This window comes from Lagenorhynchus albirostris, chromosome 5 (assembly GCF_949774975.1).
Source record: "Lagenorhynchus albirostris chromosome 5, mLagAlb1.1, whole genome shotgun sequence".
Classification (NCBI taxonomy): Eukaryota; Metazoa; Chordata; class Mammalia; order Artiodactyla; family Delphinidae; genus Lagenorhynchus; species Lagenorhynchus albirostris.
In genome coordinates this window covers 10,647,348-10,670,995 of record NC_083099.1, presented here as the reverse complement: position 1 = coordinate 10,670,995, position 23,648 = coordinate 10,647,348, and the positions used below count along the sequence as shown (strand labels likewise).

Sequence of the window (23,648 nt, the reverse complement as noted above, 5' to 3'; positions counted from 1 at the left end):
CTGTGGACAAAATGCAGTACAAGTGAGCACTCACAGATTGCTAGTGGGGATGCAAATAATACAACTACTTTGGGAAACAGTTTGGAAGTTTCTTATACAGTTAAACAGACACTCAGCATAGGAACAGAAATTCCACTCCTAGGTATTTCCCCAAGGGAATGAAAACACATATCCACCCAAAAACCTTTTACATGAATGTTGATAGAAGCATTATTCATAATGCTCGGTAACTGGAAACAGCCCAGATGTCCATCAACAACAGGTGAGTGTAAAGAAAACGTGGTGAGGGACTTCCCTGGTGGTCCAGTGGTTAAAACTCCATGCTTGCAATGCAGGGGGCCTGGGTTCAATCCCTGGTGGGGAAACTAAGTGCCCACATGCCCAGTGCCCTGGCCAAAAAAAAAAAAAAAAAAAAAGACAAACCAAAACATGGTGCCTCCACACAATGGAATACTAATCAGCAGTAAAAAAAAAAAAAAAAAAAAAAAAATGGGGGCGAAGTCAAGATGGCGGACTAGGAGGACACGGAAATCGAGTCTTATCACAACTAGGGCACCTACCAGGCACCAGTGGGGGACCACGGACACCTAAGGGGACGGGAGGAAACGCCCAGTGACCAGCTAGGACGTGTGGCATGGGGGGAGTGAGGGGGGAGGAGAAGTGGAGACGGGAGGGGACTGGCGCCCCTGAGGGGCAGCTAGGGAGGGGAAGGGATTCCATGGCAGAAGGGGGAAGTTGGGGAACCATTGGGAGGGCAGAGGGTCAAAAGGAGTGTGGCCAGGTTTCCCCTGCCCACTTGGGCCCCCAGGAGCCTGCTGAGATCCCGGGCCTGATCCTCTACCCACCTAGGCCCCCTCCAGCTGCGCAGGTCCTGAGGGAGTGGGAGGGAGGGAGGGAAGGGGGAGCAAAAGTAAAGGCCGGACCTCCAGGACTGGCACCCCTGAGGGGCGGCTGGGGGAGGGGAGGACCCCAGGGTTAGGGGTCCAGCGGCAACTGGGGAGACCCTGAGGGAGATGGGGGGAGGGGCACAGAGGAATGGAAGGGAACAGGGCCAGCGCTTTCCCTGCCCACTTAGACACTGGAGAGCCTGTTGGGCTCCCAGGACTAATCCTCTGCCCTCAGAGCCTCCCTTCTGCTGTGCAGAACCCAAGTCCCGCCCCTACACCCCCACCCAGGGCCCCACCTCGGCACTCAGAGAACCCCTTCCTTCAGCTGCGCTGCGCCTAAGCCCCACCCACACACCCTCACTCAGGGCCCTACTTCCAAACTCCGGAACTCCACACTCCAGAAGCCCTCCTTTCCACTTGCTGCCGCTCCCCTTCTGCACAGGTCCTAAGCAGAGGCCCCGCCCCATGCTTGAATGTAGCCCTGCCTAGGCCCCGCCCCATGCTCAAACATCACCCCCACCACCCACCTAGGTCCCGCCCCACCCTAAACCCCGCCCCTGCCAAAGTTCCACCCCCCACCTAAACTCCACCCCCACAGCCAAGGCTTTTTTGTTTTTTCTTTACTTTTTTCCTTTTAGATTGGGGTTCTGTTTTACCTTGGTGATTCATTGTTGTTGATTCTTTTATATTTTTATTCTTCCTAATAAATCTTTTATTTTTCTAATTTTATTCTTTATACTTTGTTAGTGATCACTCCTTTTGGCTTGTTCCCCCCCCTTTTTTTTTTCTTTTTTATGTTGTGGTTTTATTTCACGTTGTTGCAGTTGTTTCAATTATAGTCTTGTTTCTAATGTATTTTTTATCTAATTTTATTTTGTTTTTTATTCTTTGATATTTTACTGCTTTTTCTTTCTTCCTTTTTTTTTTTTTCCACGCCATGAAGCTTGCAGGATCTTGGTTCCCAGGCTAGAGGTCAGTACCGAGCTCCTGTGGTGGGAGCTCCAAGCCCAAACTGCTGGACTAACGGAGAACCTCACACCCCAGGGAATATCAATTGGAGTGAGGCCTCCTGGAGGTCCTCATCTCAGCACCAAGACCCAGCTCTATCCAACTGACTGCACACTCCAGTGCTGGACGTCTCAGGCCAAACAACCAGTAAGACAGGAATACAGCACCACCCACCAAAAAAAAAAAAAAAGAAACGACCAAAAAATATGTTACAGACGAAGGAGCAAGGTAAAAACCTACAAGACCAAATAAATGAAGAAAATAGGCAACCTCCCTGAAAAAGAATTCAGAGTAATGATAGTAAAGATGATCCAAAATCTCAGAAACAGAATGGAGAAAATACAAGAAACATTTAACAAGGATCTAGAAGAACTAAAGAGCAAACAAACAGTGAACAACACAATTACTGAAATTAAAAATACTCTAGAAGGAAACAATAACGGAACAACTGAGGCAGAAGAACAGATAAGTGACCTGAAGATAAAATGGTGGAAATAACTGCCAGGGAGCAGAATAAAGAAAAAACAATGAAAAGAATTGAGGACAGTCTCAGAGACCTCTGGGACAACATTAAATGCACCAGCATTCAAATTTTAGGGGTTCCAGAAGAAGAGAAAAAGAAAGGGTCTGAGAAAATATTTTAAGAGATTATAGTTGAAAACTTTCCTAATATGAAAAAGGAAATAGTCAATCAAGTCCAGGAAGCACAGAGAGTGCCATACAGGATAAACCCAAGGAGAAACACACCGAGACACATATTAATCGAACTATCACAAATTAAATACAAAGAAAAGATATTAAAACAAGGGAAAAGCAACAAATAACATACAAGGGAATCCCCATAAGGTTAACAGCTGATCTTTCAGCAGAAACTCTAGCCAGAAGGGAGTGGCAGGACATATTTAAAGTGATGAAAGGGAAGAACCTACAACCATGATTACCCAGCAAGGATCTCATTCAGATTTGATGGAGAAATTAAAACCTTTACACACAAGCAAAAGCTAAGAGAATTCAGCACCACCAAACCAGCTTTACAACAAATGCTAAAGGAACTTCTCTAGGAAGGAAACACAAGAGAAGGAAAAGACCTACAATAACAAACCCAAAACAATTAAGAAAATGGTAATAGGAGAATGGACTTGAGGACACGGGGAGGGGGAAGGGTAAACTGGGACAAAGTGAGAGAGAAGCATTGACACATACACACTACCAAATGTAAAATAGCTACTGGGAAGCAGCTGCATGGCACAGGGAGATCAGCTTGGTGCTTTGAGACCACCTAGAGGGGTGGGATAAGGAGGGTGGGAGGGAGATGCAAGAGGGAGGGGTATGGGAATATATGTATGCATATAGCTGATTCACTTTGTTATACAGCAGAAACTAATACAACACTGTAAAGCAATTATACTCCAATAAAGATGTTAAAAAATTTATATGAAAGAAATAAAATGAACTGCTGAAACAGGTAGCGACATGATGACTCTCATAAACATGATGCAGTGACAGAAGCCAGACTGCTTGATTCTGTTTACACGAAATTCTAGTGCTTACAGAGTCCCAATTACAGTGACCAGCTAGATCAGTGGTTACCTGGTGATGGAACAGGGATTATTCTGGGGATGATAGAAATGGTCTATACTTGATTATAGTGTTTATAAGGGGATATACATTTGCCAAAACTGGATCTGTTCACCTAAAATAGATGCATTTTTATTGTATGTAAATTACACCTCGAAAAAGTTGATTGAAAACTGTTGACACCCAGACTCTACCTTAGACCAATTAAATTAGAATCTCTGGGATGGAACCCAGACGTTGGACCTTCCCAGATAAGAGATCTATCTTATCTGTTTGGGCAGCTATAACAAAATACAATAGACCAGTTGACTTATAAACTTATAAACAGAAATTTATTTCTCACAGTTCTGCAGGATGGGAAGTCTGAGGTCAAGTCCTGGCAGATTCAGGTGTCTGGTGAGGGCCCTCTTCCTAGATGGCCATCTTTTTGCTGTAACCTCACATGGCAGAAGGGGCAAGAGAACTCTCTCAGGCCTTTCGTAGAGGAATTAATCCCACTCATGAGGGCTTCAGTCCATTGCAAGCTCCCTGGGTGATTTTATGTGTAGCCAGAGTTGAGAACCACTGGCCCTAACTTTAATAAGAGTATATTGGGGGGAAAACAGAACAGCAATAAAATATTTTTTTAAAGAGGGAATGGGAAGGATCACAGGTGACTTATTTTCTCCTTTAATCTATTTTGTATTTTCTAATTTTTCCATAATGAATTACTTGCATAATTTTTAAAAGACAGTGTTATTTATTTACCTATTTTATTTTACCTATTTTATTTATTTTACCTATTTCTCGATCTCTCAAATTTTGCTCTGTCATTCATTTTGGTGCTTAAATCATCATCACATTTGTTCAGATAAACCATTACCTGATATTCATTCATCCAAGGTGGATTAAACATCTGCCTTCTACAAAGCACTGTTTTAGGAACTACAGGAGCAAAAAAGAAGAAATCTCCAGGCAATCAGAGACACAGGTGAAACAGATACTCTCATTTAATTTTATAAGAACCTTCAAACATCATTGTAGCACAAACGTAACAGGAGAGATGATGATGCTACCTTATCCTTGCCTGTTTCCGGAAAACGGTCTGGAAGTTTCCTTACGAATTTAAAATGAACCTATCACGGGACCCAGCTCTTCAATTCCTAGGTGTTTACAGAAAAGAAATGAAAGCATATGTCCATACAAAGACTTGTACACAAAAGTTCATAGCAGCTTTATTGCAATAACCAAACTGGAAACAATCCAATTGTCCATCAACAGAAGAGTGGATAAACAAATGGTGGTAAATTTATATTATGGAATACAACACAGCAATAAATAGGAAGAAATTATTGATACATGCAACATGGATGAATCTAAAAATAATTCTGCTGAGTGAAAGAGCCAGACATAAAAGAATATATACACTGTATGATTCCATTATATAAAATTCTAGAAAGTGCAAAACAAATCTATAGTGACAAAAAGAAGGTTAGTAGTTGAAGGTGAGTTGCGAATGAATTACAAAGAGGTGATGGAAATGCTACTTGTCTTGACTGTTGTGATGGTTGTGTGTATATATATATTATATATATGTCTATGTCAAAACTCATCAAATTGTTCAATTTAAATATATGTAGTTTAATGTACACCAATTATACAACTTTAATGTAGCTGTTAAAATGGAAGGAAGGAAGGAAGGAAGGAAGAAAAGAAAAACTAGAAGAGGAAAAACGAAATCATGGAACAAAATATAGAGCCCAGACACAGACTCATGTAAGTATGTAGTCAACTGATTTTTAACAAAGGTGCAAAGACAATGCAATGGAGCAAAGATGGTCTTTTCAACAAATGGTGCTGGAACAACTAGAAATCCACATGCAAAAAAAAAAGAATCTAGACACCCTTCACAAAAATTAACTCAAAATGGATCATATAACTAAATGTAGAATGCAAAACTATAAAAATCCTATAAGATGACAGGAGAAAACCTAGATGACCTTAGGCATGGGGATGACTTTTTATATGCAACATCATGATCCATGAAAGAAATTATCAGTAAGCTAGACTTTGTTAAAAAATTTCTGCTCTGCAAAAAACAATTTCAAGAGAATGAGAAGACAAGCCACAGACTTGTAGAAAATATTTTCAAAAGGTACATCTGAAACATCCTGGAGGAGAGAGTAAAAATAAACGATACATCTGATAAACAACTGTTTTCCAAAATATATGAGGAACTCTTAAAACTCAGAAATAAGAAAACAAACAATTCAATTAAAAAATAGGCCAAAGACCTTAACAGACAATTCTCCAAAGAAAATACACAGATGGCAAATAAGCATATGAAAAGACGCTCCATATCATATATCATCAAGGAAATGCAAACTAAAACAATAAGATACCACTACACACTTACTAGAATGGCCATAATCTGGAACGTTGACACCACCAAATGCTGGCGAGGATGTGGAGCAGCAGGAACTCTCATTCATTGCTGGTGGGAATGAATGCAAAATAGTGCAGCCACTTTGGAAGACACTTTAGTGGTTCCTTACAAGACTAAGCATACTCTTACCATATGATTCAGCAACTGTACCCTGGGAATTTACCCAAACGATTTGAAAACTGTCTGCCCAAAAACCTGTACATGGGGGCCCCTGGTGGCACCGTGGTTAAGAATCTGCCTGCCAAGGCAGAGGACAGGGTTCAAGCCCTGGTCCGGGAAGATCCCACGGGCCGCAGAGCAACTAAGCCCATGTGCCACCAACTACTGAGCCTGTGCCCTACAGCCCATGAGCCACAACTACTGAGCCCATGTGCCACAACTACTGAAGCCACGAGTCTAGAGCCAGTGCTCCACAACAAGAGAAGCCACCACAATGAGAAGCCCACGCACTGCAACTAAGAGTAGCCCCTGCTCGCCGCAACTAGAGAAAGCCCGCGTGCAGCCACAAAGACCCAGTGCAGCCAAAAATAAATGAATTTATTAAAAAAAAAAAAACCTGCACATGGACGTTTAGAGCAGCTTTATTGCCAAAACTTGGAAGCAACCAAGATGCCTTCAGTAGTGAAAGGATAAACAAACTGTGGTACATCCAGACAATGAAATCATTCATCAGAAATGCGCTATCAAGACAAAAAGACGTGAAGGAAACAAATACATATTCCTAAGTGAAAGAAGCCAATCTGAAAAGTCTACATACTGTAAAATTCCAACTATATGAAATTTTGGAAAAGGCAAAACTATGCAGACAGTAAGATGATCAGTGGTTGCCAGGGCTTGGGATTGGGAGTAAGGTTGAAGGGGTAAATAGGCAACAGAAGATCTACAGGGCAGTGAAAATACTCTGTATGGTGAATTCACATCATACATTTGTCCAAACCCATAGAACATACACCACCAAGAGTGAACCCTAAAGTAAGCTATGGATTTTGGGGATTATGATATGTCGATGTAGGTCCATCCATCGTTAACAACTGTCCCACCCTGTTGGGGGATGAGGATGATAGCTGAGGCTGTGCATGTGTGGGATGAGGGGGCATATGGGAAATCTCTGTACCTTCCTCTCAGTTTTTCTATGAACCTAAAACTACTCTGAAGAAATGAAGTCTTTAAATAAAATCCTCAAAAAAGTGAAATAAAAATTTAAAAGCATCTAAAAAGACATGTGAAAAGAAACAACCAACAATTTAGTGGATAATTAAATCAAAATTCAATTTAGTGGTTACTTCTTGTTGAGGAAGAGGGTGTGATGAGGGAAGGCATATAGGGAACTTTTAAATTAATGGAATATTCTTTTTTTTTGAGGGAATTGCTATTTATTGGTAAATTCTTATGCTAACTTGGGTATTTTATTACTCTTTAAAGGTATACTTATTTCTATACTCATTTTCACATGAATTATGGGTGAATTTTCTAAATACACAAACACAATTCAGATTTCAGTATGCTCAAGACTGTCTCCGGAACTTGATTTAACATATTATTTCCAATGTTGATGTGTTATTAATATTCTTGTTAAGGATGAGACATACTAGTTAATTCCAAGGCAGGAATAGGAGAAATGACAGGCCATACTTTTCTAAAATCCAGGTAATGTTTTTAAAATTAGCCAAGTGGGCCAAAGACCCTCCAGGAAGGAAGTATGGCATCTCAGCCTCCATAAAGTCCACTCTGTCCTCCAAGCTGAGCCTAGTCCCTCACACTCGGCCTACACTTGGCCTCTACGTCCGGCTTTTCTCCTGCAGTCACTCTCTCTTACCATTCATTTTTGGTCACAAGTCTTGGCTTTCAGACTTCATTCAATCCACTTTTCAGCCTGTTCACGAGTCAACCTGGTCTGAGGACAAATGGCACTCCTGGGCACAGGCTTGTCAGGGAAAGATTAAGCCAACAAAATCCCTTATGAAGGAGTCAAAATGGACTTGACAGCATTGTTCTCCAAATTCAGCTATCCTCAAACTAGGGGTAGCCTGAGATGCTGAGATCTCCATCTGGGGCAGTACTTCTCAAAGTGAATGTCACAGAGGTAAGAATCCCAAGGGACTTTTAAAAAAATGCATGTTACTGAGCCCTCATTTCTACAGAGTAAGTATATCTGAGCATAGGGCCCAGGAGTCTGAATCTCTGAGAAACACCCCAGGTGATGGTTCCGATGTATTTTGACTTCCCTGTGAGACTGGGATCACTGAAACTTGACCTGTTAAATATGAGGTTGACCTAATCATTGATAAAACCTTGGATACTGAGTGTATGGGTTTTACTTTGTCAAAGACAGACACACCACCAATCAGAATAATGAGCAGCAACCATGCCCTGTTTCAGAAAGAAAGAAAGTGCAGTTAAACTTTTCTCATTTACCAGGTATACTATTTTAATGTTGTTCAGACTTGACTGTGAAGGGGGTCTAGCTTAGGCAAAAACAAAGAGAAAATGGCCTCTGTAATTTAAATTACCCCTCCCCATTCTCACTGGTCCAGCCAGATTTATTCTGGAGGATGGGGCTAAGCTGCTAATATTAAAAACGTTTAACACATGTGCATGGGCAGAGGGGACCAGCCCACTGGAAACAGCTGATCTGGCTTTACCAGCACAGATCAGTTGAGTGCCAGCCCTGCCTTTCTTCTATTATAGTAAATAGTTTCACCCAACACTGAGCCAGAATACAGCATGTCTCTATTCATTTTCTTTTGGAGAAAGATAACAGATGTGACTAGAGCCTTAATGTACTTTTGCTAGATTTGCTTTTTGTAAAGAACTGATTAAGGATTAAAACCTTCAACTTTCTGAACTTGAAATGTTACTATTGCTTCAAATTTATAGAGCTTTCATGACTTCAATATCCCAGTAATACAAGCATTTGTTCTATTGTTAAAGGTATAGTGAACTGGTATCCGGGAATTTCATATGAGAAAAGGCAATTCCTGGCACGCAGCCTTAATAGACGTGCATGTATGATACAAAGCCCCGTGTGCCTTGGGAAAATGAACTAGAGACTCAACTGGAAAGCTTTCAGACCAGTTAAAAACATAAAATATAGCTACCACAGAGCTTAATTGTACAGTGGCAGTTTCAGTTTCTGTACTGAGAGACAATTTTTTGCATTTTCTTAGGATTGGCCCACAGCTACAGCCATACTGGACACGTTTTTAACTCTAAACGCAATGCAGAATTGCCTATCATTTCTTCGCTATACAGACTGAATATTCTGCATGAGCATTCAAAAACGCATGTTTATAGTTTGAACTTATGTTTGTGTTCTACTACCAAATGTACTGTCTACAGAGTCTTCGATGATGGGTAGTGAGGAAGACTCAAAAAGATTCAGTTACACACAGAGAAAACATATTACACATAATGTTGGGAAGGGCTAGATTACATAGTTATCGAAATATGTACAGGAGCAATCTTCATCTAGAAGTGTTTCAGGGATTCCAAATGATCACACTCAACAGCTGGGCCTATTTGTAAGATTTGGTCAATGGGAAGCTTTTCTCTGCCTTATGGTCCCCCACCCTAATACTTCTTTGTGAAAGCAGAGTGGCATGCTGCCTTATCGCTGTTGCTAATTACCCTCAACCAATGGCAATGAAAGCAGGCAAACCGATTAAGCAATGTGGCAGCCCATTTTTATGAATTTACCTTTAAAGACAAGCAAGAGAATTTTAGAGAAGTAGGTACAGGGCTTTATAAACTACAGGGAACTGCAATGGAGTATTTATTTTTGAAACTCAATGACTTCCTTGCAATTTAAGGGTGCTAATCAATAATGAATAGTTATTTTGAACAATTACAAAGATAACATGCTCTTACTAGGAAAAGAAAAGAAAGCATGCAGAATAAACTTCCAGAGGTGACCAAACTTTTTGGAGTTGCTTGATTTTGCCGTAACTTGCAACTTTTTACAAAAAGGTGTTCTATGAAATTTTTTTCAATCCCAAAGACTTGGCTTTGTGTTGAGAATTTTGTGGTAATCCTCAACTGCAAATATGCTTAAATTATCAAGTAGATTTAAAGCCACTGTTTTAAAATATATAGTCTAGTTTTAGGGTCTCAAAATGTTAAAAATTGTAATTTAGCTTGATCAGAACTAATCAAATAATCTGGATAATGCTTAGTACATAAGTATGAGTATACACACATTTAAGTACTACTAATCGTTAGCAAATTATACTTTAAACATCAAAATTTAATCTTTGGTGATTCAGAAGGCACTCTTTTTCATGAAGTACATGCAATATGAAAAATCTAGGCTCTATTATCAACAACTGCAATTCCCCAAAATAATAGTGTCACAGAGATTAGACCAAAAGTGTGCAACGAAGTGTTTATAAAGTCCAAGTTGTTTACAGAGAGGGACCTTGGCCATGGGACTGCAGTCATATACCTGACTCTCCAGCATTCCTACTAGGCACTGCTCTGCTGATGCACTGCACTGGAACCCACTGTTAACTATCTCCAACTCAACTAAGAGAAATTATTTTCTCATGAAAATCTCTTAATTTCATGAGAGAGCAGCAAAAATACAATGTACCAAAATGTGCTTTTATAAACGAACTCGGCTAGATTAAGAAACTGAACAATATTTACACTCCTGAATTTCAAGGATCTAAATCTTGTCACATACTACCCACCCAAATCCCCACCATTTTCTTAAGATAACATAAGTAAGCAGGTTAAAACGCTTTTGAAAAAAGGTTTTATTTCTATTTATTCATTTATGCAAAGACAGTATGAGCATAGGTAATAGGAACACACTTTTAAGTTTAAAATTAATTTTCCATTTTGAAAGGTTCAGGATTTTGTCTCTTCTTTCTACCTCACTCTTTTAAATACTTCAGTCCAACAAAACAGCAGACAAAAATTTATTTCCTTCCTTTTCTTAAGGTCATATTGGGATAATCAGAATTGGCTCTTTAGAATATAGGTATCATTTACAGTAACCTGGAGATTTAATCACAGAATAATATGTGTAAGAATGTTATAGCACACACACAAAAAAGTACAAAGAATTTTAAAAAGAACAAATTTCAGGGCACTTTCAAATTTTGAGGCCTAAGAAAGCTCTCTTGGGGACCCTCAAGTTAAAAGACTCCTCCCTTCAGATTCAGAATGAAAATTATTAGGGATTATAAAACAATGGGCACTGATGATATGGCCCATGGAAGCTTCATTAGGATAAGGATAAATGGAGTTTCCATGTTTTAGTGAAGGGGCAGGCCAATGAAAGAAAAGCCAGGAAGCCACTTTAAACTCATGTCCACGGCAGGTCAAATGATGCTGATACAAGTGTTTCCCTTAGAAAGGTATTATCCCATTGCTACCCTTCCAAGGCTTATTAGCCCACATACTGCTTATATTGCTACTTCTCTACTTTACATCACCTATTCTAAAAGCAAACCTCCTGGAAGAATGGTGCTACAGACTGGAAAAGCAAGACTGTGGGTAGAGCAAAGGGGCTCTGGATCTCTAGTTGTTTGTCACGATTTACAATGTCTAACCAGGAGCCTAGCTAATCTAAAAATGGATTGTTAACACAACGCTAGTATATTTTTGGGCTATGCGTATTACTCAACAACTTTTGTGGTTTAGAAACGCCAAAACTAATTCGATTCTCCTGGACATATTTTACTTTAAAAAAGAAAATATAATAAGCTACAAAACAAAAATAAAAATCGACCTGTTCTTTAACAAATAACTAATATTTTAATGTTTTTCATAAAATCTATTCCTTTCAGATACTCTGATTAACTTTTAAGTGACATAAAAAAAGTTTCAGCCTTCTTTAATACCAACATTTTGCACAATTTAAGACACAGCCATTGAATTTATCATTTCAAGGAAAAAAAAGTAAAAGAAAAAAAGGAGAATGGTAACTCACTGAGAAGCTTATGTACCTAGTAAAGTTTAGTTTGTTTTGGATTCTTTAAAAAAAAAAATTAGGCCCAGAATTTTAGTTATCCTAGTTACCATCCCAATCAGATACCTCTATGTGTGGATTCTAGATAAGATTAAATATTTTGAACTAATAAATGTAAGACCCACTGATTGGACTATTTGTTTAGAATCTGTTTCACTGGGTTTAGATAAGGAAAACTTCAATAAAGCCAACTATATACTGAGTTCCACTGATTAAAAATGCAGTTTTAAAAACTCTGCTTTTGTGGTAAATTTCTAGACAAATCATAAAAGCACAATATTGTAGATACTGTACTGTTCATAGGTACTTGTTGGAGAAGTGAAGTGCTTGTAGTTAATCAAAATTCTGACCTTTCAAAATAGGTTTTCTAAAACAATTTTTCTGGAAATCAGCATTTGCTTTTAAACTCTTAAAATGTCAATTAAAAAAATCCTTACAGATAAATCTTAAAGTTATTCCTTTCAGTCTCAATTTTTTTTTTACTTTTAACCATATATTCAACACAAAAGTTTCTAAGTAAATGTCTAATGAAAAACAGTTCTAATGTAAAATAAAACTAGGCAATCTAATATAACTTGTATAGAAAGTCTAAGTGTGATTTATCAAAATTCAGAATTAAATCTCTAAAATAGTGGGAAAAACTTTCAGTCTCTTCTTACTACTCAAAACCTCCAACTTCCTGTGAGACTAGAAAGTTAGCAGAGGATCAAACAGACTTAAGCACTGCCCGACTTCTTCTGAAGTGATGAACTCGTTTATCCTAGAAAAGACAGAATACTCCATTTTACTTCACTGAAAATTCCTATTACCATTATCACCTAAGACAGTTGAAAAATATTGTACTTAAAAAAGCATTTATTTTGGGTTTAAACGCTATAAATAATGAAAGAAAAGTGATCCTTTTGGGGAAGCATTCCTGAACTTTGCGATAACCAATGTACCAATGACCAGTTTTATTCAACAATTTAGTTAAAAAAGAAGTATCAGTAACTCAGAAAAAGAGGACTTAGAATCAATACCCTTTTATGTACATTAACTCATGATTTGGCAGTGATGTCCCAAACAGACAGCTGGTGAAAAGCACATGAGATTTTTAAAAGTCCTATTTTTACTAAAATACATCTGACAGAAATCATGGCTCGAGAAGAGTAATCCACTTCAATCTGAAACCCTATGCTTTCAGGTTAAAAGATAGAAGTTTTGGCATATTTAAAGGCATATTCTTAACCTGTAATGAAGATATATAATTTTTTTTTTTTTTTTTTTTTTTTTTGCGGTACGTGGGCCTCTCACTGTTGTGGCCTCGCCCGTTGCGGAGCACAGGCTCCAGACGCGCAGGCTCAGCAGCTGTGGCTCACGGGCCCAGCCGCTCCATGGCACGTGGGGATCTTCCCGGACTGGGGCACAAACCCGTGTCCCCTGCATCGGCAGGCGGACTCTCAACCACTGCGCCATCAGGGAAGCCCGATATGTAATTTTTTAGGAAATGAATAGAAAAATAAAAATATATGCAAAAATTTCCTTTCACTTTACGTTGCTTGCAGATGTGCAGATAGAAGAAATGAGGCCTTACAAAGAGGAATGGAGCTGAGTAAACCATCAATAACATAATAATAGTATTTCTTCTCTACACTTTTAGCTTAACTGTGCCCTGTTCCTAGGGATTAAATTCCATTGTCACATAAAGAAGGGTGACTTCTGGAAATTATGTAATCTGTTAACAGGGTAATATCCTATTTAGGTTAAAGCCCAGAAAACTGGTCACAAACTCAAGTATCTTCAGAGATCAGGCAGGATATGAAAGATTATGAAGGAGCTGGAATTTATCATAGCAACAGTGTATATCCCGCCTCAGTGCATTCTAATTCAATTAAAACAACAATAACAACATTTAGCTAATCAAAGTAGGTCTAGATATGCTACACAACTTCTAACTCTTAGCTCAGAGAAGCAGAAAATTTTGGAAGGTTCAAAGAGAAACTTTTAATACCACGTAAAAATTCAAGTTTAAAGACTTGCTGGTTAAAGATTTTCTGCTTTGCAAACAAATCCTTTAGTACTATACCTATTTAACCTGCAGAACCTTGGGCAAAAGTAAGCTGTCCTACAGCTCCCAGTTCTTTCCTTTTAAATTGTCCTATGCAGAATGAAACAACAGAACAAAGATCAACTTTAAATGAATGGGTTTACTCCCCAATGAGAAGGGGGTTAAGAACTTAACTCTGCTACAGCTCTAGCCTTCTGAATTAAAAGAACGCCTAAGTATTCCTTTTAAAAACACTTTAAGCTTTATCCAATTTCCATTCATAGATGGAAAAAGCTATTCTCCTTTCCCTGTTTTAAGATACAAAGCAATGGCTTACAAATGGTTCCAAAATGGTGCATTTTAGAAAAATTCTGGCAGCTCCTTGGAAAGTTAAACAGTTACTATGTGATTCAGCAGTTCCATTCTTAGATATATACCCAAGAGAAATAAAAACGTATATCCACACAATAACTTGTACACGAATGTTCACAGCGTTACTCATCAGAGCCCAAAAGTGGAAACAACCCAAATGTCTATCAAATAAGTGATGAATGGATAAACGCAAAGTGGCAGATCCATAAATAAAAAGGAATGAAGTCCTGATACATGCTGTAACACTGATGAACCTTGAAAACATTTCGCTAAGTGAAAGTCACTCACAAAAGGTCACATATTATACTACTTATATGAAATATCCAGAATAGGCAAATTCTTAAAGAAAGGAGGTTAGTGGTTGCCTAAGGCTAGAGAGTTTGGGGGAGAGTGACTGCTAATGGGCAGGGGCTTTATTTTGGGGGTGATTAAAATATTCTAAAATTGATTGTCGTTATGGTTGCGCAACTCTGTTAATGTTCTAAAAAGTACTGAATTGCACACTTTAAATGGGTGAACTGTGGGGTATGAAAATCGTTATCTCAATAAACCTGTTACAAAAAACAACAAAAACCTTCCCTTTACTTAAAAAGCACAGTATTCTTCCCCCATTGAAGCGACCGGTTCCTTTCCATATTCAGAGACTCACAACTTAAAGGGATCTTAGAGACTCATTTCAGACTTGTAAAAACTGGAGCCTTAATAATAAGATTTAAATGATTTGTCCAAGGTGACAGAACCAGGATCAGAAACCAGAACTTTCTTAAATTCAAACACCCATATTCTTCTCCACTTCACCAACTCTGAATCAACTTCCATTTCTTTCTACTCAGCTCTTTTTACTACTTCATTTTACCTCTTTTCTCCCCCCCAAAACACTGTTGGTTCAAGCATCATCTGAGTGATCAATTTCTTTTCTTCTCTTTAGTCCAATATCTACGTACTCTTAAGTTTTGCTTTCTCTTTCTAAAATTTTCTCTTTTCCTATTTGGTCAAGCCAATATTCTCATTCAACTCTCATGAACCCTATCAATTACAGTATAGGTTTCTGCTAAAGATTATCTTCCCTAAGGGCAAACTACACTATATCAAGATTTGAGCAGCTAGAATACACTGCCACTTAAAACTCACTCACAGATTTACTGGGTTACAGTCAAAAGCTAACAGTTCAATTACTGATATATGCTCTATGTAGTATCAAAATATATATACCACAGAAAAAAGATACTTTATGGCTGACAAGTGTGCTTTTTATCCTGTACACTATTCCTTTCATACCTTGAAGTACTCTTCTTGAGTAACAAAGGAGCTTCTCAATCTGTTCTCTGGATTAAACAGACAAGATACCACTGTCTGTATGCTTCGGTCCACAGATTTCTGAAACACAGAAGTTTTCGCGGTAAAGACTATTCCTCCTTTTACTCACTGGGAACAAACTTTTTGAAAAAGTTTAATGAACACATACACTTATTTCTAAAGAATTCTCAGGTAATTTTGTAATACGTGCCACATGTCACTTAGTGTGTAACTTTTGTACCAAATTTAAGAATTATTTCAGAAACTTAGTGATAGAGTACTGATTTAAAAAGCTCAATTAGTCAAGCCCTAAGATACTTGCTTAAGCCTCTTTAATTTTTCCTGTTAGATAAAAAACAGTGAACTTCAACATTTCAAAAAACATTTAGGTTAAACTTTGGTAATATAATTATACTGTAAGTTATTTCGATATTTTTTCAAATTTTAAGTTGTGTAACAAATCTGGGAATTTTTTCACCCCATAGTTCAGTAGTTCTCAACATTTTTCCACTGAGAAACACATGAACGAAGTACACATACTCCAATGGGAATCATCCTATGTTATTATGCACATTCCAATCACATCAATTACTTCCATATTCTCACCCATACGAGAAAACACAGAATTCAAGAGTGAGGGCACTGTTATTATAGGGATCTGCTGTAATGATAAAAAAGAAACAACTCTGCCTGTTTTAATATTTCAATTACTAGTGGCTCCACCACTCTTGAGAGCTCCTACCATACATAATGTTACAGAGAGAATACCGTAAATAACTGTATATTATTATTTAGCTAAATAAATGTTTAAATTGGCAAAAGACAAAGTAGATATAATTCATACTAATTCCTCTTTTGAAGGGTAGGATTCTTGAGGAAACCAACCCACTCCACCAAATCACGTTAATACAATACTTATTAAACTACGGTTAAAAAACAACAACAAAAAAACCCCAATGAAAACAGAACAGAGGGAAGGACTACTGAATCAGCAACTATATATACACACTGAAAGTTTGGGGATGCCTAAAATTTCATTAACTCTTATGTAAATTGCAAAGTTATCAGTCAATGACTCAAGCTCTGTAACGTATTTAAATTTGGGCAAAGATGCTTGCTTCTCAAATGGCCATTATTAAAACCTGAAAAACAATAAAAATATAAATATTAATAAGCAAAATTAGATGTTTGCCTTTTGTGGGCCATTTCCAGAGGATGCAGTAGCTTCATGAACTGAGCATTCACTTGGCAAAACTTCAACTCCTGGATCAACTTCATTACAGTGGTAGTTAACGGCTGTATAAGTCTACATTTAAAATGATGATAAAAGTGTAATTAAAGAGATGTACATTAGATACATTTCTAAATCTATTCTTCAAAATGGTGAGCTGACACTGAAAGTCTAAATGTGGATTGTGAAGTTCAATTACATTATTTCAGAAACTATTTCAAACTGTAGAGTTGAAATGCAATAAGGCAATTTTTTATTTTGAAATGTCAACACAATCAGAATTAGGACAATTTCCCTAAGAAAAAGAAACTCCAACATATAGTAAGGGAATGAGAAGGGAATCTCCTAGTGCCTGAGAATTTCAGCTCATACTATATCCTTCGAATATCCAATCTTGATGAAAGAAGGTAACAAAGGCTCAGGTGTTTTAGAGGTAGCACCCTCTCTTGTTTTTTTCCTTTTCTTATATAACATATAACAGTACTGACAGCAAAACATTTTTGCTTCTCTTCATCACATTTTTTATGGCAAGAAAACTAGAGGCAGATTCAATACTAATTCTAAATCCCTGGAGTTAGAATTAGCATAGTTATTAAAACTACCTTTCTTGGTTACATATTCTATCAACAAGTAACTGAGCACTTGTTGTATGCAGGGCAGCCATTGCTTAAGTACACACACAACAACCTGAGAAACAAAAAGCACAGTTTCTCCCATGGGAGTATATACTTGGGTTGACAAGAAATAAAACATAACACATAATGTAAAAGAGCATTTAAAATATTTCTAGGTATACTTGATATTGCAAAAGGTCAAGAAATATATAATAGCTGAACAGTAAAATACTTTAAAATATATAATAGTTAAACAGTAAAAAACTCTAAAATAGGAAGTACATGTTTCGCTAATTCACCTTACCGGAGAAATAACATAACTCCTTTGCTCCCCAACAGGCCACTGTGGTGGCATCTTAGAAAAAAAAGGAAATAATTATTTAAATATACCTTCACATTTTCACAAAGATATGAGATAGACAATGTTGAGGTATCTGTCATGCTGGCTCCTTGACCTTGTTATAATAAAAGAAACAAAATGGAAGAATAAAGTACTTTCTGTTTCTGATACCTAAGGACTTTATTGTTACTTTCATATATAAACTCCATCTTTTTCTCAATTTTCTGGAGTTGGTCTACAGGAAAACTCAAACATACAGTTCTTTGAATATATTACCATAGATATGGTCATATCCATGGGCAGAAATTCAGAGAACTACTATTGTAGCAGCCAGCTAAAATAAACACTATCAAACATAATTGGAATTCAATGCTCTTAAGAACTGAGTAATCATTTTATTTCAACCTATGCCATTAGAAAAACTCATAAAAGTCAGCCTGGATGTTTCAGCTATTTGACAGAAAAGATGAAGAATACATGCTGAAATACAGAAGGGGACACCAAATCTTGTACAAGAGGAAGCTTCTTCCTAAACTCATTCCTGTCAAAAGCTTCTAAGTTCATTCCCTTATTTCTAAGTAACAGAGAAGCCCTAATTCTAGACTAATTCCAACTTTTTTCTTAAATTTTAAGCACACTCAACTACTTTAAATGACAAACTATTAGGGAAATTTACATAAATAAAGGTCTCAATAATATTCCAATGTAAATCATTTTGATCCCTCTTAAATTACCTGATAATTATAAACAGGCAGCTGATATCCAGTGATAACCTGAACTGGTGAACTTGGATAAGGAGGATAAGCCTGAAAATAAATTTTACAGAAAGAATGAATGAACGAGATGTATTTTTAAAAATCAGAAAGAAGGAATATTATTCCCAATGTAAAAAAATATGAAAATAAAGAAATCTTAAGTTTTTTCATATACAATGCAAGATTCTATTTGAGTGACTGGCTTCATGAAGAAGTAAGTATTCTCTGTCAAATGTTAGTCTTTTGGGCTGGGAGAAGGAAGAGATAAATAAGGTGAGTGACTGATTTTGCCAGCCTAAGTTTACCTTATCTGTATATTTATTCCCATCCAGAAGTTCTTTCTTACATGATGATAAGACTCTATTAGAATAGATTTCCATATTAGAGTTGTATTAATACATGTGTTCTCTTTTTTTGTAAAAATACTTTTAAGCAGTTTTGTATTCCTTTGACAGTATTTTGGGGTAACGTGGGATCCTCCTACAGACTTTCTGGCTCTTTCTGTATTTCACTTCTAAAAGTTAAGGGCAGTTTATTACCCCAAACTAGAAAAGAGACAATACAATGTCTTTGTATTATATCTTTCAAAAGGTATTTATTGATTGAAAATATCTAGGTAGTAGCATACATAAATATACCAGAATAGGTAATAATACCTCATGGTAAATGTTAGGAACAAGTAGGGCTTTTCTTCTATCTGTGTTTTAAGTAAGAAAAGTATAAAAAGATATATCCTACACTTCAGGTAGATGGAAAATGTAAACAAATGAGAGACACTGCAGAACTACTTCACTATTATTTTGCTTCTTTCTTTTCCTAAAAATAAAATGTCTTTTAAACTGAAGAAAGTAAACTGAACTAAGAAGAAAATAAATATTATCAATGGGAGGTAAGTATTCCAAACCCCACTTCAAATATTAAAGTAACCAAGACGAGACAAATTATATGCCAGAAACTCATAGAGTTTACAAATATAGTTAAGTCACCAGAAATTTATCCATTCTAGAACCATAATACATCCAGAAATCAACAATCTATATGAGAAGGCATCTGGAAATCACTGCAAATAAAGAATAGCTGACCCTAGAAAAGAACAAACCAAACAAACATATGAGGAAAGCTGCCTTCAAATATTCTAGGAGTTATCTGGGAAAAAAAAAAGATATATTCTATGTGGCTACAGCCATCAGTTCTAAGATAAAGGCTTACAAACTATATAGAAGCAGATTTTAGCTTAGTATAAGAAGTAACACTGAGCTTCCCTGGTGGCGCAGTGGTTGAGAGTCCGCCTGCCGATGCGGGGGACACGGGCTCGTGCCCTGGTCCAGGAAGATCCCACATGCCGCAGAGCGGCTGGGCCCGTGGGCCGTGGCCGCTGAGCCTGCGCGTCCGGAGCCTGTGCTCCGCAACGGGAGAGGCCCGCGTACCGCCAAAAAAAAAAAAAGTAACACTAAGAATGACAGATTTCTAACAGGAGTAACAGATGTCCCGTCACTCAAAAATATTCAAACAGGAATAATATTGTCACTTATTATGGAAATTGTTGACGTAATTCCACAGAGGGTAAGAAGTGAGACTGGCTTAATTTTTAAGGTGCGCCCATCTCATTGTATAAGATTTCTAACAGAATACACACAAAAAACAGGAATGTAGGTAATTCTTACCTGAACATACTGAGTAATAGGACTCATCATGGTTGGAGGCTGCATGTAAGCTTCCGTGTGTGGATTACTCCAGACACTCTGAAACTGTGGTGGAGGAGGAGGATTAAAAACCAAAGGACGTGGCTGCACATGATAAGCACCTTTTTAAAGAAAAGAAAACAAAGCCTATTTTTAGTTCTCTGAAAAGCTACACATGTCAACGAGAACAATTCCTTTCTTTACTCACATAAAGTTTGTTTCCTGATTGCAGGGCCCAGTTTCAGCTTTTTACCATGGAAATTTATCTGTGACTGAAAATAAAACAGTAACAAAACTAGAATCAATGTCTAAATCTTTACTTCCAAGACTTTGGTAAACATGCAAGTTCTCTAAAATTACTACTATCGGAGAAGATCAGTGCTAAAGACATACCAAATCAAAATTTATCAGCCTGAAGCTACCTTACTTACCTTCACTACTCTAATCAAATGTTGAGAGGTGTTGTGGAATTTGATCAAAAACCTTTACTCTCTCTTATCTTTCCTGTCTCTGGATCATGAGGCTGGATGCCCAATCAAAAATAAACAGGTTCTCACAAGTTATGTAAGATTATTCTAAGTCTGGATTTCAAACACAAAGTATATTTATTTCTATACATTATACAAGACTAAGTAAATATTCAGAACTCAAAACAATACTGAACACTGCATCCATAAGGTAATTAAGAGATTTTTTCCCAAAAGAAGATTACTTACTTCTACTATCTTCTGCACATCCACGTCATTATAAAATGAAACAAATCCATAGCTAGAAAGGCAAATAAATGAGTATAAAATCACTACCGTTAACAGTACACGGTTTGAAACTGCATTATTCCATGAAATAACTGACAGAAGTAATAATGATAAAGGATGAAGAATATACTGAGATAAATAACTGTAAGACGTACATGATAGATCCTCTATAAATACTACTGTTTTATTTTCCTACGGTCATCTGTATTAGAATGCACAAAGATGAACAGAAAATTCATACCTATGAACCTGAATTTAACCTACTATCTATGGTAAGATAGTTAAAATTTAAGATACTGTGAAATGTGTGAAGAAAACAATTCTTCAATATAACTGATTAATCCACTTAAGTGAAACAAATGAAGATGGGAAACATTTAAATACAAACACTAGGCAAATGATTAAATAAAAGAGCTGGCAGCAAACTTTTATCTTCTACATGAAAGGAATTACAAAGTAACAAATTACATTTATACAAATGTTATAATAACAGATTTGAAATTTTATTTTCTGAAACTCTATAGATACTATAGTTCAGATATTTATTATAATTTATATTGAACATATGTTTCACTTACCCTTTGGACACACCACTTCGATCCGTGATTATCTTCACTTCTTTTACTGAACCATATTTAGCAAAGAAGTTTTTAATTTCGGTTTCATCCATCTATGAAGAAAAATTTGACTTCAAGATTAAAAATTCAACATTCAAAATTTTCAATTATACTATAAAGAAGATTTGATGATGTGGAAGTATCTCCTCCATGTATCCCCAAACTACCTGTAGTTCTTTGTCAAAGATATTTTTAGTCCCTATTAGGTTAAACATAAAAACAATCCCCCAAAAAAGCCTTATAACAGGGCCCAAATCCCACTATTCACAAAATACTTTTAAAAATAAATGAAACATGAATACAATACCCTAACATCAATTCCACCAACGAAAACAGTGTTCGGCATGATTCTGCCTTCTGGTAAAACATAGCCTTGGCTGGTGGCAGCTGATGAAGACTGGGTGCTGGCCTCTCTGGAGATGGTTGAGTTTGGAGTGTCAGGATCTGCAGCAGACTGTAATTTGGAAAGCAGATATCACCACTAGGCATACAGGCTAAAATGATGGATGATATGAAATATAATTTATGTTTTTAAAATACAAAATATTTTCATATAAATTACTTTCATTGTAAATTAGTCATCAATATAGCTTAGTTCAGGCTCAAGGTCTAGGGTAATCAGAGTAGATCAGCATGAAATTTTAACAGAAGGGTATATAGTACTTTCTCAAAGCCAGTGTCACTCACCACTACCCCGGTCCAGTGCTGTGGCAGAATACTGATTTTATATTGAGTTTGTGAAATACTACGTGAACCGGTTAAGTAATTAGAAAGTTCAGCTTTGTAAAAAGTAAAGTTACTAAAATCATCCTGTTGTATGTCAATAAGCAAATTCTCATTTTTCTGAGTACCTTATTCAAAAGTATGGTTTTAAAGATAACCAATTTTTTTTAAAAGTTGCATCAAAAAGGAAACAAAGTTTTTTTTTTTGTTTGTTTGTTTTTGTTTTTTTTTTGCGGTACGGGGGCCTCTCACTGTTGTGGCCTCTCCCGCTGCGGAGCACAGGCTCCGGACGCGCAGGCTCAGCGGCCATGGCTCACGGGCCCAGCCGCTCCGCGGCATGTGGGATCTTCCCGAACCGGGGCACGAACCCGTGTCTCCTGCATCAGCAGGCAGACTCTCAACCACTGCGCCACCAGGGAAGCCCGGAAACAAGAAAGTTTTAAACCAATTTGTTTTGCCTCATCTTCCTATTCACCAAAACTAACATGGACTTTATAATTTTAACACTCCTTGTGTTAGTATGCCTGCTTTACTTTGGAAATGGATCATGAAAACATCATTTGCTCACGTATCATAGCTCCTGCTTAAAAAAAAGAGGGTTTATAATCCTTTTCCCTAATGGTAGGGTGTTCATAGCATCTTTAAAATAATGTCTTTCTTCTTGAATAATACCAAATAAGTCCTACTGATAATTCTAATTTTCACAAGGGGCTGATAGATACAAACGATATCATCTTTATTTTCAGAGACCCACACAAGAAACTTATTATTTTTCTGAATTCTGGTCAGAACTCTGTCTTTAGGCTTCCCACACTATGAATCAGAATTTACTGGTAATACATATTTCGGAAACAAAAACTGATTTAGCCAGGAGATCTAAAAATTGATTTAGTCAGACATTTGTGTACCTTACTAAGTTATAAATCACCTACTTGGCAGTTGTTTATCTCTTGGAAAACTTGAGAATGAAGTGAGATAACATCTGTGAATTCGTTTTGTAAACTATAAAGTGGTATGCCAATACGGTTAGCATCCTGGTATCTGATTTTCAATAGGTTAAAGAAAGGTTTCTTTCCTGCTTTTATGATTTATGTACTTATTTTGTAGATACTCTATTAATTAACAACTAACTTGAGTTGGAACCTCAGGAAACTAGTTTATGGCACATCTGCTCATTTGAAATTCATTTATGAAGTGCCTATTGATTATAAGTAGTAAATACAAAAGGCTGCAAGAGAGAGATACAGCTATTACACTTCAGCTTATAAAGGAAAACAAAAGCAAGGACAAAAGAAAGCAACCGATACATATTTTTTAAAAGATAAGCAAAATAATTTTTATAGAAATTAGTTACAATAATGAAAA

At 37.0% G+C, this 23,648-nt stretch overlaps 1 protein-coding gene across 1 annotated transcript; it reads right to left on the bottom strand.

The window, feature by feature from the left end:
• Window positions 1-12,578: 12,578 nt before the first annotated feature.
• On the bottom strand, window positions 12,579-23,316 carry DAZL (deleted in azoospermia like). The gene is made up of 11 exons (XM_060149494.1): window positions 23,308-23,316; window positions 21,868-22,014; window positions 21,522-21,613; window positions 20,905-20,956; window positions 20,397-20,460; window positions 20,171-20,310; window positions 18,486-18,557; window positions 17,716-17,766; window positions 16,759-16,872; window positions 15,549-15,647; window positions 12,579-12,632 (listed from the first exon to the last, which is right to left on the bottom strand). Exons 1-11 carry the CDS (start codon window positions 23,314-23,316, stop codon window positions 12,579-12,581), a joined length of 894 nt encoding a protein of 297 aa, XP_060005477.1.
• Between the last annotated feature and the right edge of the window lie 332 nt (window positions 23,317-23,648).